This window comes from Tachysurus fulvidraco, chromosome 6, assembly GCF_022655615.1.
Source record: "Tachysurus fulvidraco isolate hzauxx_2018 chromosome 6, HZAU_PFXX_2.0, whole genome shotgun sequence".
NCBI lineage: Eukaryota > Metazoa > Chordata > Actinopteri > Siluriformes > Bagridae > Tachysurus > Tachysurus fulvidraco.
Window position 1 is genome coordinate 20843079 of NC_062523.1, and position 16477 is coordinate 20859555.

A 16477-nucleotide genomic window follows, 5' to 3' on the forward strand; every position below is an offset into this window, starting at 1 on the left:
TATCTTTCACTCAGAGGAGCTCCTTATGCCTATCAGGCTTTCCATTCCAATTTCATTCCATCCAACAAAGTTCATAAATAACCACACAGCCCATCTACTTCAGTACAACTTAAAAGTAACGCAGAAGCTTTCTCCATGGGTAGGATGGATGCTTTACTATGCAGTGCAAGAACCACATTAATGTGCTTACACTCTCATCTGTAAGCAGATTCTTCACTTTTTTTTCGAAAAGCATTGAGCAGAGTTAATACAGGCAGCTGTGGGTCCAAGTATTAACAAATATGAAAAGGAAGAGAAATATCACAATACATCTCGAAACTTTAATGAGATATAATAATTCATCAGATGTACATTACAACAAAAGCTGAGAGACAGCACACAGCTTGCATTAACCAAACAAACACGGCGTTCGGGAAAGAGAGTGCGGGGTGTGTGTGTGTGTGTGTGCAGGAAGTCAGACAATATATAGTACTGTGTTTTGAAATATAGCTGTGCATTTGTGGAGTGAGCAAATCGAAGAAATGTGACTGCAGGCTCCCATGAGAGCACGTCACCAGTAAACAAACCACTAACAGTCACTCAACACTGCACGTACAGCACAGCAGTACTCCACCAACCCGGAGCGGCTACAGGTCACGTGGATTTCTTTCTGCCAGGCACAGTTCAACCCCCTGGGAGTCATTTACAGGGTAGAAAATCATATAAACACAAGGATGATTCCTCACCTCAGCTGTGCCCTTGAACTGTCTGTAGCACTCACACTGAGTTATGCACACTTTTTTTTTTTTGAAGTGCTAAAAACTGCTTTCGTTGATGCTATGAAAAGCAACCCACTCGTTTTTTTTAGTTATTCCTCTCTAAGCCGAGGCCTCGTCCCCACAAGCATATCAGACAGATGCTGTGAAATCTCTTTACTTCAATAACACTACAAATTTGCTATTTTTGTTGTAAGCATGCAATACATGTAAATAAACACATACGTAGAGATATGGGTAGTTGACAAATGACCAAGAAAAAGTACTTTTTTTGGAAATCATAACTTTTTAAGATACATATAAGTTACATATATTTGTAAGTTACATATATTTGTGGAGTATGAAAACTGCAGTTTCAGAAAATAGTACTGGTCACTCATTTTGTCAATGAGTTCACATATTTTTATCACTTTTTCACTCAACAATATTGTAAATGTGTCCTGTGGTGTGACATTTAAAAAGTACTAAGACATTATATTAAATAACATAAAATAAATACTTGAGACAGAATTGTTCACATTATTAAAACATTATTTTCTTAAAGTGATATTTATTTTACATGAAAGTACTAATTAGAATCATTTTCACCATGAATAGATGAATGGTGTCACACCATGACAATTATGGGTTTTATTGGCATTTCCTAGAAGGATATACAACTATTTATACATTCTGACCGAGATGTTACTGGCTACTATTCTGGTAAGGATTGTCTTCTATTTCCATATTTTTTGTCTACACCTAAATCTAACCATAACCTTAACCCCAGCAATAAACAGGTAAAGTTTTATGTACTTTTAGTTTATAAAAGGGAAAATAAACAAACAAACAAACAAACAAATAAATAAATAAATAAATTTGCTTAAAAGTGGGGTCTCCGTTGTTTGAAAGCCAATGTTGACATTTGAAAACAAACATGCCCCTAACCCAAATGGGTCCAGCCCCTGTTTTGATAGCTCCGCCCCACACATACACCAGACAAGTATAACCCAAGTATAACCCAGACAAGTATTAATGCGGAACCTGTTGGGGCAGCTGACCGAGGGTGTATTTTTATCAATAAATAAACCCAATAAGTAATCCTATGGTAATCCAAATGTTTTTGTAGTACTGCGTGTTGTACTGTGAAAGGTTTAGCTCCGTTTCACGCGGAAGGAGACGGCAAACACCTAGAACCCGAGGCAGAGCTAACGTTAGTGGCAGAGGTCGTAACATTGCTGCCAATAACATGGAAACAGAAGACTTGGTGCGTGTGCGCATGTTTCAGGCACAAAGACTTGCAGTAACGCAAGTAAGTGTATTGATTGATTTAATATTCTGAACTTTAAATGACAGAAAGCCATATTCAGTTAGTCCTACTTCTTGCCTTATCGAAAGCCTTTCTTCGCTTTCTTTCTTTGTTTTTATCCTAAATGTCAATGTTAAAACCGCTAATGTCACACGTGCGCACTGAACACTCTCACCGCCTATACTGATAAGACACGCCCCTTTCTGCTCATTGGCTACACGTTAGTTTTGTTTTTGTTTTGTTTGGCAGCCCAACGCAGTTTTCTGAAGCATTTCTCAAACATCGGAGACCCCACCCCACCGACTAAAGCTTTTATTTCTATCCTTGTGGGGACCAAGCTATAAACACACACACCTCTTCCACATGGAGGAATTTCAGAGAGAAAGACATTAACTAAGAGACTCATTAATTATGAAAGTGAGCTGTGAGGACTACAACACTTTCATTTCAGACTTATTCTCAACCTTCCTCTTCTCCACTCTCTGCATCAATTTTCATTTCCCTACTATCTTCCTCAGACCTGCTCAGAGCGAACAAGCAGCCATGTTTAAAACATGTTTAAAAAACACTTTCCATAATTTCCAAAATACACACATAATAGCTTTAACCTGCTCATCATTATCTGGGAAAACAGCTGGTGAGCTGAACAACACATGGGGGGAAAAAAAAAAGCATAAGGGAAACTCGGACTGTGCATGTTTGTTATGTCCTTATCATTTTTAGACACAGAAATGGTTGTCTGGAAAAGTGTGCTAATAGGTTTGCATAGGCATCGCTTTCCACTTTGAACAGAGCTATTTACATGCAAATGAGGGAAGAAATCTGTGGGTGCAGCATGTTTTAAAGTAATGGGGAAACGGGCATAGCTCACTTACCAAATATATTTGTGGAATGTCCTTTCTTGGCAATGGGTTTGAGTTCGTTGTGTCCCCAGCCGTACTGCCTGTAGCTGTCCCACGCGTGCTTCATCATCTAGTGAGCCACAGATACCAGAGAGAGTTAGTAAGCCTCATGAATATAAAGCAGTGTCTCAACTCAGTTTGACATACAAATACAATAGATGTCCTAACCAGGGTCAAAAACACAATCAAAACGAGATGACGTAGGACCTTGTGCCTCCGTGGCATTCTTGTGGCGTATCCTTTCACGCTCTCAGATAAAGGTGGCCCCGTATGAGCTTCTCTCATTTCATGCAACAGTTAACATTTAAAGCAGCTGATTGAATGTGGGGCTTTTCTGTAATGTGCACTGATGCGTTTTAGGTAGCAGGTCATAGGGGAAATACACAGTGCTTTGATGACAGAGTTGGAGAATCTGCAATCAGAGATGTTCTTTACCCTGCAGCCCCTGCCGTGGCTATAACACTGTTTGGTACACTATCTCTCACTTCGCAGAACATTAGCCACAGGGAATCTAGCAATTTTTGCTACTCTTTGTGTGTAGGTGTGTTTCTGGTAGGCAGGGATGAAGTGGAGCTGTGTTTTGCATCAGCGCTGGTATGAGTTGTCATGTCTTCCTTCTCCATGCGTTCTATTTAAATAACACATTTGAGTCTGCTTCTACTCGACATCCTCGTCACCGACATCAAAAACTGATGCAACACAGTATCTTTACACACAACACACACCCACAAACACACAAAGCAAACACAAGCCATGAATACACCATAACAAAAGCATGTATGTTTGATAAGGCTGGTCTCAAACATACGTGAACATTACAGAAGCCTCGAGATTACATCTGTTACAGTTTATTTGTTACAGTCCTCCATCCTAAGGACACAAGATCAAATTTTACTTTACTATTCAAAGTCGGGAACTTCCTGCAGTACAATGATGCAATGTATGCAAGCAAAATGTAAGTGAATTATCAAGCTGTGACATGATATCTGTTTTCCTGCAGCTTTGCTGGCCATGGCAGACAAACCAAAGGAAGTCATCAATACCTGTGATCAAGCATTGGAGTCCTGAAATGAAGTAATTACATCATTGTTATGTTGAACAACACTGCTGAGTTCTGAACATTAACCTGACGTTCCTTTCGCTGGGAGGCGTTTCGCTTTAAGAATAAATTGTGGAAATTTGAGATAAGGAAAAATCTTACACACTACCAAGAGATTTAAGCCACAAGGTCCATATCAAATTTCAGAACAATATCTAGACTGTTCCTGTAGAGTTCCACAAGAATTATGGTATAACTAACACTTAATGGGCTTCTGGAAAAAGGAAAGCAACGTCAGCAAGACCTTTAATATTTGGAAATTCAAATATCATTTCCTCCTGCCTAAGCTAAACTGGTGCCCTCTGCATCTCATACCGGCCTCAACACTCACAACTTGGTTTTCACCAGAGATCTACAGTGAGCTTGTGCTTACACAGTGCGCAGCAAACCTTGTAAAACTTTCCAGCAAAGTCAGCACTTCTGTCCACACCCTGGGACAAGAAAAGAGGAAGACAGACGCACAAAGAATATCATATACTCTTATCCTATATATACAAATAGCATACACATACCATTTTAGCCATCGTACACTTTCCCATTTTTCCTGCTTCCAATACACAGACTTTGAGAACTGACTTTTCACTTGCCGCATAATACACCCCACCTCTTTGTAGCGAGATCATCTGTGTTATTCAATTCACCTGTCAGTGGCTTTTACATTGTGGATGATTTAGAGACATGTTCTACAGAACAATAATGTATATAAACGCTATATTGAGTGCTCTGAGCAAGAGGAGACAATTAACATTAAAATAGTCTGACACAGGACATCTGTTATGATTTAATCCTACTAAAGCCATAATATAGCCTGGCAAGCGAATGTATTGGGTGCCTTTTCATTTTTTATTAAAGAATATTAGCAACACCAAAAAACATACACTGCTGGTCAAGGAACACGCTGAAGAAGTGAACTCAAACACAACAAATGTAGTTCGGCTGAAGGACAAGGACACAACAAGTGAAATTGTGCCTTGTGGGCATGTTTAAGTCTTAAAAGGTTAGGACATGCATCCTGAAGCCAAGGATCTGAGTTATTCCTGCAAAATCTCTGCACAGCTTGCTGCAGAAGCTCCCACAAATCTGCCCATAAACACATCCATCACAGTGTTTTATCCAGTCCTTCAGCCATGGACTGTGTGAACAGACTGACTCAGCTTTATGAAGGTCATCCGTAGAGGAAGCCTATTAAATTTCTCACTCACAGCTGGGGCACTAATGTCCATTCTGTACCATAGCAGTTAAAGTCTCAGAGCTTCACAATGAACATACTGAGACATCTTTACTCGTTATCATGTTGATGCCAGAAAGCAGCTCACGGTTCTTAGGTGGATTAAATGAAGGCATTGTTTGGGGCCCTGATGGTTTTTCTATGCTGTGCTGAAAGACAAGCATGACAGGGAGATCCTTTTAGAGCAAATCGCTCTGTCTGGAGCGCTTCCTAAACACTCAACCTACGTGCCAGCTCAAGAGAGCAGACAAGACATAAAGAAGGAAAAGTAGGAGTGAAGGAGGAGCGTAAAAGGAAATAAATCAAAACATGAACAACAAACGCAGGGAGTAAAACATATATTCATGTTTATGTTCATGATCAGTACATGTTATTAGAATCAGAAACTAGACACCTTCTAAACTGTTCTTTTCAGCTTGTAAAGAGTGTGTGTGTGTGTGAGAGAGAGAGAAATGGGGAAGGGCTGGATAGTGTTACATTGTCAAACATTATCTTTAAACTGCCAATTTTCCAGGATGTGGTAAATGAAAGATAAAGGAACAAACAAAGGAAAGCAAACTTATGAAGAAAAAGGTGATGTTGCACGAAAGACGAAAGGTGTGACTAACATATAGTGGAATTAGACAAAGAAAATTCTGATGCTTGGAAAGAGATCAGCATTGGCAAGCGGTGCCAACTGGCTCCTCCAGAAAGGACAGGACAAAGACGTGTAGGAGGAAGTGAAGATTGTTTTACAGAGCAGTCAGTGTTGTGTTAACATGGTGCAGCACACACTTCATAAACAGGGTCTGCAGCTAAGCACCAATTATAGCTTTAGTTGTGACACCAAACTCATATGCATTCACAATTAATGAAGCTTCTTGTGCCATGTATCAAAATTCATCACTCGTGAACTCCTCCCGACTGAACTCTGCAGAAACCTTTCTGTAAGTCAGTTTCTGCTTTTCAACACAGTAATCCGGTACCACCAGCTTCTGTTGGTGCCAGGCTGACACTTGTAAAGGCCTGGACAATATCCACGTCTAACAGTTAAAAATAATGCTTTTTTTTTTTTTAGATGCGTGTGTTCACTCAGGAGGCTTCAAGAGGACAATAACCAGCATGAGTCACAGTGCCACAGGTCAGGCTGTGCCCAAGCACTGCAAAACTGAAGCGTAAACAAGTTCGAGATAAGTCCTGAATAGAGGAAGAATCCACTACAACAGACATATTCTTGCTTTTATTTGAGCCTATAATCACCAATCTGATATAAAATCAGACACTAACCTTTTACAAATCCTATGAAACCCACCCTCTTTCCTCCATCCCATCTTCATTTTCCTTATAGCACTGTGACCACGGTGGTTGTATAGGTGGTATTACAGCCTATTTCAGCTGTCTTTTAGGCATATGCTCAGTTATTAATCTGGCACCAGTATCATCCAGGACACAGTATCCGAAAGGCATTCTGCTCCTCCTGCCAACAATCACCGGCACTCTGACACACGACCACCAGCAGCAAGCCAACTCCACGCTGAATGAGTCAAGTGCACACTACATGCAGCTAATCAACATCCCACAAGCCCAGATCAACTCTCAGCTTATCCTGCTCCGTTTAGTTTAGTCATCACTGAGAACACAGTAAGCACAAAGCACAGAAACCTGCAGGTCCAGGTTTAATACCAATTTTTTTTGGTTTTCTTCTCACTTCTTTTGGAAGGAAAGAGGCACACAATTTCTCCAAGAAATAAAAAAAACACACACATCACTGTTAACTTTTATGCTGCATTTTCTGTTTCTTGAGTGAGTCTCTAAGCATCGGCTCCACTGCTCTCTGCAATGACTCCTGTACCAGACATATCATGTTTAGCCATGGCAGCACAGCACACAGCAAAATGTAAGGAGAAGTTTCTGGATGATTTGGTGCAGAGCTTCATCAGATAAACACACACAAAAATGTTTGATGTAATTGTGGAATTCCATAAAAGTAATATTTAACCCAGTAAATGTTCTTTAATGTAAAATGGAGTTACACAAGATTGAGCCTGGTTGCTGCTTATAAATATATAAACAGGGGGTACTGAGTTCTAATGCCAGAAATGATGTGGAAATGATTGTTCTATGTATTTCAGGAGGCAAGCAGAATTATGGCTGTAAACTCTAAGTCTAAGGATTAAAGTTTGTTTTACTTGATAGGTTTTTTTCCTGCAATTCCATGAGCGGTTCATTTATAAAAAAAAAAAAAATAAAAAAAAAAGAATATATGAATATGTATTTATATAATACACTAAAACTTTCCATATTAGTTTCCCTATTTAAGATGAATTACCGAAAAATAAATTAAGTACAAACAAGTATACGTTCATATATACATACACACACATCTATCTATAGTATCTATATTTCTATACACACACACACGTACATACACACACACCCGTACAGTGGGGCTCGAAAGTTTGGACACCCCAGGTAAAAATTTGTACTAATGTGCATAAAGAAGCCAAGAGGCATCAAATTACAGATTAAACATTCTTATAATTTGTCAAAAAAAAAGTTAGATTTTATTTCCATCATTTACACTTTAAAAAAAAACAGAAAAAAAAGGCATCTGCAAAAGTTTGGGCACCCTGCAGAGTTAATACCTTGTACTACCCTCTTTGGCAAGTATCACAAGCTTGTAAACAAGTCGTGGCCTAATGATTAGAGAGTCTGACTCGTAATCCTAAGGTTGTGGGTCCGAGTCTCGGGCCGGCCACGACTGAGGTGCCCTTGAGCATGGTACCGAACCCCCCAACTGCCCCCCGGGCACTGCAGCATTAATGGCTGCCCACTGCTCCGGGTGTGTGTTCACTTCTGTGTGTGTTCACTGCTGTGTGTGTGCACTTTGGATGGGTCAAATGCAAAGAACGAATTCTGAGTATGGGTCGCCGTAGGTCACGTCACTTTCATACTTTCGTCACTAAACGCTTTTTGTAGCCAGCCAAGAGTCTTTCAATTCTTGTTTGAGGTATCTTCGCCCATTCTTCCTTCCAAAGTCGTCTGTCTGTCACGCACTGCTCTTTTAAGGTCTATCCTTAGATTTTCAATTATGTTGAGGTCAGGAGATTGTGAAGGCCATGGCAAAACCTTCAGTTTACGCCTCTTGATGTAATCCACCATGGATTTTGAGGTGTGTTTAGGATTATTATCCATTTGTAGAAGCCATCCGCTCTTTAACTTCAGCTTCTTCACAGATGGCACCAAGTTAGCGTCCAAAATTTGCTGAAATTTCATTGAATCCATTTTTCCTTCTACACGTGAAATGTTCCCTGTGCCACTGGCTGCAATTCAACCCCAATGCTTAACAGTTGGACAGAGGTTCTTTTCATCACATTCTGTGCCCTTTCTTCTCCAAACGTACCTTTGCTCATTCCGGCCAAAAAGTTCTATTTTAACCTCATCGGTCCACAGAAATTGTTTCCAAAATGCATCAGGCTTGTCTATATGTTCATTTGCAAACTTCAAACTTCAAAGATTTTTGTGGTGAGACCTAGAAGAGGTTTTCTTCTGATGACTCTTCCATGAAGACCATATTTGTACAAGTATCTCTTTATAGTGGAATGGTGTACCACAACTCCAGTGTCTGCCAGATCTTTCTGGAGGGATCGTGCAGTCAAACGTGGGTTGTCTCACAATTGTGCGAGCTGTTCTGTCTGATATTTTTCTTGGTCTTCCAGATCTTGCTTTAACTTCCACTGTTCCTGATGACTGCCATTTCTTTAATTTGTCAAACAAATCAGGAGAAGTCAAATCATTCTGAACAGAGGATATTGGCATCTGAAAACGCTTTGCTATCTTCTTATAGCCTTCTCCTGATTTGTGAGCGTCTATTTTCAGTTTCAGTTTTCTAGACAACTGCTTAGAAGAACTCATGGTGCTGTTGTTGGGGCAAGGTCAGATGAGTCTGGGCATTTAAAACCTTTGAGATCGACATCACCTGGTCTTTACAGATGATGATTGAGAACAATCCATGACACTGTCAGGTCTCAGCTTTCCAAAGGGGGTGGTGCATGCTATAAACTCTACAGGGCGCCCAAACTTTTTTGTTTTCTGTTATTTTGAAAGTGTAAATGATGGAAATAAATCTTTTTTGACAAATTAGAAGAATGTTTAATTTGTAATTTGATGCCTTTTGGAGAGTTTTCCATCTTTTCTTGGCTTGTTTATGCACATTAATACAAATTTTTACCTGGGGTGCCCAAACTTTCGAACCCCACTGTATTTATTTACCTACTGTATATACTTATTGCAACAATAAATACAACTAGCAATTCACACAATTTAAAAAAGAATAATAAAATGATACATGAACATACATGTAATAAAATATAATAAACATAAAATATAGTATTATACAGAGAAATGTATAAGAATGACCCTGAATTTATATAGAATGTATATGAATTTATACCATGTGTTAAATCAATAAAAAAAAAAACATTTAATCAATGAACGCCACCATTTTATTTCAGTACCTGGTCATATTACAGAGGAACTAGAAATGCAGTGAGCTGTCAAACAGATATGTAACTCTGAAGGCTTAATAGTTAGTCTGACTTTAGAGCTTCACTCTGCTGATTACTGCATGATCAGTTAGATCAGATCCTTTAGAGTCCAATTCTTCACACCTCACAGGAACAGCAAGGTATTCATTTCTGAGTGTAGAAAGCATCTTTCTTCTCAGCTTACAGAAGGTTCGTGCATGATACAGACAGCAAGGGACACAGCAGACAGAGAGATGGAACAGGGTCAGCAGCAGGGAGGATGATGACGGACATAAGCACAAACCGCAGTGCACACAGTGGCACACAAGCACAAACAAAACCCTGGCAGATGTGATGAAAGCTCTACTTCCCTTCTCTCTATTTTGCTTCTCATCTCAAGCGCTTGCAACAAGCTAATCCAAACATGTGAAATGAAGCCAAATCTCATGCTTAATCTGTTCAAACATGGACTCGGATGAGGTGTGCTGCTGAGGCAAAAGCCTGGGGAGTTCGGCATTATGGGTACATCTTGTTCTCGGTCACGCTATTCAAGGTGAGCACGGTGCTAATTAAAGCACGTCTTACAGGCAAAATGCTTTCACCTGAAATATTGTAGTTGAGCATTCTTTATGATGAAATGACACAAGGTAAAGACCAATCCAGAAATGAATATTTATGCATTTTTATTCGCCAAAAAATGTTTTTTGTTGTTTTGGGGTTTTTTTAGATGATGACTAGTATTGGTATATTAGTATTGGCATATTAGTATTTTGTCTACTGTTTTATTTGTCCTGTAGCATTTATAACTGCACGATACCAAGGAGCTCCAAAGTAAAACATCAACCATTATTCGTTTTCTACCTGGCTAGTTTTCATTCATTCGTCAGTTTCCATGCACCAGCTCTCCTACTGCTCAGCAATTACCATTACAGGAATTCAAGTTCTGTAGGGACCAGAGCCTCTCCCAGTACACAACGATCCATCACAGGACCTCACACACACACACACACACACACACACACACACACACACACACACACACACACACACACACACACACACACACACACACACACACACACACACACACACACAGTACCTCAAGGGTAAGCCATCCATGGTTGTACAAGGTGGGAGGAAATCATCATATATATAACTGCAGTGTGCTTACAGACACTTGAGCAAAATTGAAAGTTGTAAAGTGAAAGTGAAGGGTAGTAAAAACCTTTCCAGAGAAACAGAATATTTTAGTCCTCCAACAGCTAGAGCTGAGAACGATGAAATGTGGCTGACAAATAATTGTCTGTTTTAGGGCTTTGACGATTATGGCGATTGTAAAATATTCATTAAACTATTGTCACAAATAATTGTAATCGTTTAATTTGAATCCTTTATAAGTTGCAGTATACGATTAATGCACCAAACACTTTAAATATTAAAGATTTTATAGAATGTGTTTAAATGGAAAATTCTGGTATTAACAGAAGCTATCGCAATAAACTATAATGGTAACAGAAAAAGCCATAAATGTCACAGCTATGGTAGTTTCAGCACTGTGACAGTTTCTGGGTTGAGTCCATTTTTGCCACATGCTCCTTGCTGAATTAAAGTGACATTGCATTGTTTGTCAAAATGGCTTGACATGCAAACTTCACTATAAAAGTGCAGAAGTTAGTAAGTGGACCTTAAATGAAAAATCTATAAACTACATGAACTCCATATACACAGTTTGTTCTATTATTACATGGTATGTTGTGGGGGAATATGCTGGAAATCATAAACAAAATCATGTGACAGGCGTGATGGGGTGGATGAGTGAACCCAAAGTCCGCATCTCATTCTTTTTCTTAACCTTTAGAACCAGCGATGCGTTTTTTTCTTCTGGCCTTTCTTTAGTCTACTGCTTGCACAATGCGGAAAACAAAGAGAATGAAAACAGCGTGGATTAAACAAATGATTAAACAAACTAAAAAAGCTTCTTGAAGAAATTTACCTTGTATTTGCATTACTTTTAACACTGTTTTTAAATCAAATCAAAAGTACTGAAAACTCTCCTATAAGCCGTGGCTCAGTGGAACGTAACAATGGCAGCCGATGTGAAAGCTTCTGGAGCATGAACCAAGCGTAGGCATGCTGCAGGTTACGGGTGGTACGATGCGCAATAATTGCGGTTATCTGAAATAACCACGGTTAGATTAAATACTCACGACCAGGTGGTTATTTATTAATCGTGCCAGGCCTACCGACAGCTGTGAAAGCAAAGTGGTTCTGTGGCTGCAAGAGGTGAAAACAAGTGGAGAAATGGTGGAAGATGTGGTTCATCTCACAGGAGCTCTGAGACTGTACATTAGGACCCACCTATATATCTTGCTAATCACTAAGTAGGCAGATTTTTGGAAATAGGAAAGTGCTATGAATATACTTACTTTGTTTAGAGAAGCCAATCAACATAAAAAAAAGCCCTGTCATCCACAATGTAGTGTGGCTTATTTATCGCTGTCAGCTAAAAAGACAGTCTGCTAAACAATGTACTGTCACTAACTGCAGTACTTAATGTACCAAATAATGTGTTTGCTCTGGCTTCTACCTCAGCCAGCAGAAGCGAAATTTCATTTGCTGATTTTCTTTCTTTTGGCACCAGTGTCTGGGTTTCTTAGTTTGTTCCACGTTGAATACTCATAACGTGTCATTTCTACTGTTATGTCCAAAGGCAATCCGGGGGCGTCACCTAAGTGGGGTTAATGTGCTCGTTCAAGTGTACAGGTTTTTAAACAGGCCAAATATAGGAAGGATGCAGGAACATTTTCTGTGCTCATGTCTTTTTTTCTTCTTTCTTCTGTGTAAACTGTTTGTTTGAATTTTTAGTAGTACGTAGATAGACTGTATTTTTGGTACTTCTTTCTTGACTTTGATGTGAAAGATATCAATATCTTCAGGTTTGAGACGGTCCACAGGTCCAGACAATGATCCAAAGCACACGAGCTTACTTCACAAACATAAGAAATGTGAACTTTTGGAATGGCCAAGTCAAAGTCATAAAACCCTAATAAAATGTGGCAGGACCTGAACCATGCAGTTCGTGCTCAAAGGCTCAAAGGCTGAAGCAGGTGTGCAAGTGGGATTAGGTCAAACTTCCCCCACAACAGTGTAATTAACAGCTACTGAAAATGTTTGGATGCAGTTACTGCTGTTTAAGGGGCTTTATAACCAGCTACTGAAAGGAAGGGAGCAATCACTTTTTCTTAATACAGACTGTTGTAATAAACACTTGTGTTTTTGTGCCCTCGGGGTTCCTTTTATGGATTATAATGTCTTGGTTTCAGATGTAATGTCAGACAATGTTGTGCACAAATTCAGGAAATTCAGATGAGAGGAAACTTCAATGCACATTGTGATGTTGTACATGTGATTTAACCCGATAGTGACAACATGAAAAGTGTACATTAGTGTTTTGTACTGAAATATAACTGTGTTCATACTGGGTCAGTGTAAATAAATGCAAATTTTGGTATTCAAGCTTTGTATGAAGACACTGTATTACTGTGCGTTTTATGCATCTGTAAGTGTTTTCCACTTGCACCTGCTTTTCAGTCCTTTGATATCTTGACATTTTGATGCCCATGACACATAAACAATGAGGAGAATTAAGGTCCCCTTGTGAGCAGCAGATGGCCCTGCTGTGAGGCTTCCACTGAAACAGGGCAAGATGGACCATGCCCTACAGGACACTTCTGTTTATTTGTGTGTGTGCGTGCGTGTGTGTGTGTGTGCGTCCACACATGTGAGCTCCTGAGTGGTCAACATCCTATGGTGAATGGCAGATGTCCCTTCTGTGACCTACACAAACCTGAAGTGGAGGATAATTATAAACCGATCAACATTCCCTCCTCCTACACCTGTATGTGTCATATGAGCAGTGTTCTGCTGCTCAGGCAGATGGCTTTTCAGTAGCCTCTCACCCCATGTCTCCAGTCTCTTTATGACGCTGCAGATATCCAGGCCATAATAAGGACAGGTTTAAAAGCCCGCTGTCCACTTCTTCAGGGTTTACAATCCATCTGAATCACTACCTGACTAGCACATGTAAAATGTTGTGTGTACGTGCGAGTAAGAAATGTCCTTTACCGCAACAGTCTGGCACGTGTGATGACATTACCACAACAGTTTCAGAGCAGAACATGTAGCTAACTTAGTCTTAATTATGTAACTAATACTTTCCATATTAGAAATGTACAATAAGGGAAGTGCTGCTCCCAGTTCCTGTTAGAACAGGTTTTATAGATTTGCACCTAGAGAACTGCACATATCACTACACACACACTGCTCTCACCTCTCTGATCTTGTCCCGTTTCTCTTTAACATCAGGGTCTCCAGGGTCTCCATCATTGATGCCCACCAGTTTGGGCATGGGTACTGGGGGCAGAGGCTTTGGCCCATCCTTTTTCAGTTCCTTCATCACCTTAGTCTTTTCGGTTTGGATCTCTGCCCTCAGCTCATCTTTGGACTTGCGAAGCTTCTCCTTGGCCTCCTGCAGTGCACGTTCGTGATCTGCCCGGATTTTACTGCGGAGGCTCTCCTCCTCTTCCCTAGAAGGGCACAAGCACAGCAGGGCATAGAAATTAATAAAGGATGACATCATTTACACGTTCAGTCATTTCAAATGTTAAGTTATCACAAAAAGACATAGTACCCAGATGTTGATGTAAAAGAAGTTTATTTTTAACGCTCTGGCTTTCTGGGGTTTCTTATCTTGCTAAGGCATGTCCAAAACACAGATGAAGTATTCCATGTTATTCCACCCAGCCTGAACTCAACAAAGACCAAGAGATATCAGACAAATCCCATAAATACATACAGACACAGTGTCTCAATTTAAGGAAAGCAGAGGCAGCACTCAAGTAAAACAAATGAGGAGCAACAAACAAATGAATGCAAGAAAGGAGGAGAAGGTGTTTTGCATACAATGACACAAAGAGATATATGTGAAGGTAAACCGGATGACGCAAACCCGGCCATGACTTGCTCCACACACATCTTCTGTTTTTATCATCAAGGATTGGCATAAACAAAACGAACGCTACAGACTGCTGCTACCTGCCATTTTAGGAAAAAATGTGGGTCTGAACGTGTCACGGATTAACGACATAAAACCCCAGACATGTCTTCTTGTGTGCGTCATATTCTGATGCATCTTGACTGTCATGCAGTCTGACATAATTAAGATCCTACAGTGTGACATGGTTATCATGTTCGTACAGTCTGACTAGCGACAATCGCAAAGGATTATGAACAGCCGTACAGTGTGAGCCCAGCATTAGACAAAACTGCATTCTGGCTTATAAAAGTAAACCCAAATCTTTGGTGAGCAGGAAACACACTCAAGACACAATCAAAACACATAACCCATGAAAATGTTGTTTTTTTATTATTATTATCCAGCATAAATCGCTATACCCTGTAGTGTTAGCCCATTGCGAGTTTCAGCCGAACAAACAAGCAATTTGTAAGAGATCAGTAACTCCACAGATTGTAGCAAAACTGTTAAATACTCACTATTAGAACAAATGTACAGTGCAAGTAGAACAGGAGGTGGTTCGGCTGTGTAAAACCTCTGATCACACCTTCCTTCTGAATGTTGTTACACATGTCCTAATCTGAGAACAGGGCTGCTGAGGTTAAGTGGCTTTACCATAAACAACAGTCAGTAATGCAGTTAGGTTGCAATAGATGTTTTCAGACTCTAATGTTTCCAGTAAAAGACTTGATCAGACTAAAAGGTCTGTACCGATGATGGTAAACACCAATAACCACCAGCATTACACTGGAGAGTCTGAGCCTAATGTTGTGCACTCTCCCAGGACATTGTATTACGTTCAACTACAAATCTCTCTTAACTGGGACTACTGAGCTCACGGATTCCCTTCACTTTTGTCTGGTACACTTCTGCCAGATTTCTTCTTTGTACTGCAGGCACACTCTGACATCATACTTGCCTGAAGTATCATGGTAAAACACATTTAGGAAAATATCGACAGCTTTCTGAACCAACTGGCCAAACAGACACACGGGGAGACAGATGAACAAATGAAAGTACACCATTGCATTCACACGACATTCGACAGTCTCAGATTATTTTAGCACATAGATTTTTTTTAATGCTCTGGATTTTTGGGGTTAAGTCTTCAACATCTTGGCATGTCCAAAACACAGAAAAGTATACCATGTTATTCCCCCTACCCTGAACTAAGTCTAACAGACATCAGTACCAACAGACATCAGACCCAACAGACATCAGACCCAACAGACATCAGACCCAACAGATATCAGACCCAACAGACATCAGACCCAACAGGCATCAGACCCAACAGACATCAGACCCAACAGACATCAGACCCAACAGACATCAGACCCAACAGACATCAGACCCAACAGATATCAGACCCAACAGACATCAGACCCAACAGGCATCAGACCCAACAGACATCAGACCCAACAGGCATCAGACCCAACAGACATCAGACCCAACAGACATCAGACCCAACAGACATCAGACCCAACAGGCATCAGACCCAACAGGCATCAGGCCCAACAGGCATCAGACCCAGCAGGGATCAGACCCAGCAGGGATCAGACCCAGCAGGGATCAGACCCAAGAGATATCAGACCCATAAATACATACAGACACTGTGTCACATTGAAG

The 16477-nt window shown here is 40.2% G+C and overlaps 1 protein-coding gene across 2 annotated transcripts in view; it reads right to left on the minus strand.

Moving 5' to 3' along the window:
• man1a2 (mannosidase, alpha, class 1A, member 2) overlaps positions 1-16477 on the minus strand; it is a 59070-nt gene that overhangs the window by 25992 nt on the left and 16601 nt on the right. For both annotated transcript variants that reach the window (XM_027164309.2, XM_047814748.1), the window contains 2 exons: positions 14108-14363; positions 2919-3015 (listed from right to left, as the gene is read on the minus strand). In XM_027164309.2, the coding sequence (XP_027020110.1) occupies positions 2919-3015; positions 14108-14363 (353 nt within the window). The remainder of the gene's footprint in view (positions 1-2918; positions 3016-14107; positions 14364-16477) is intronic.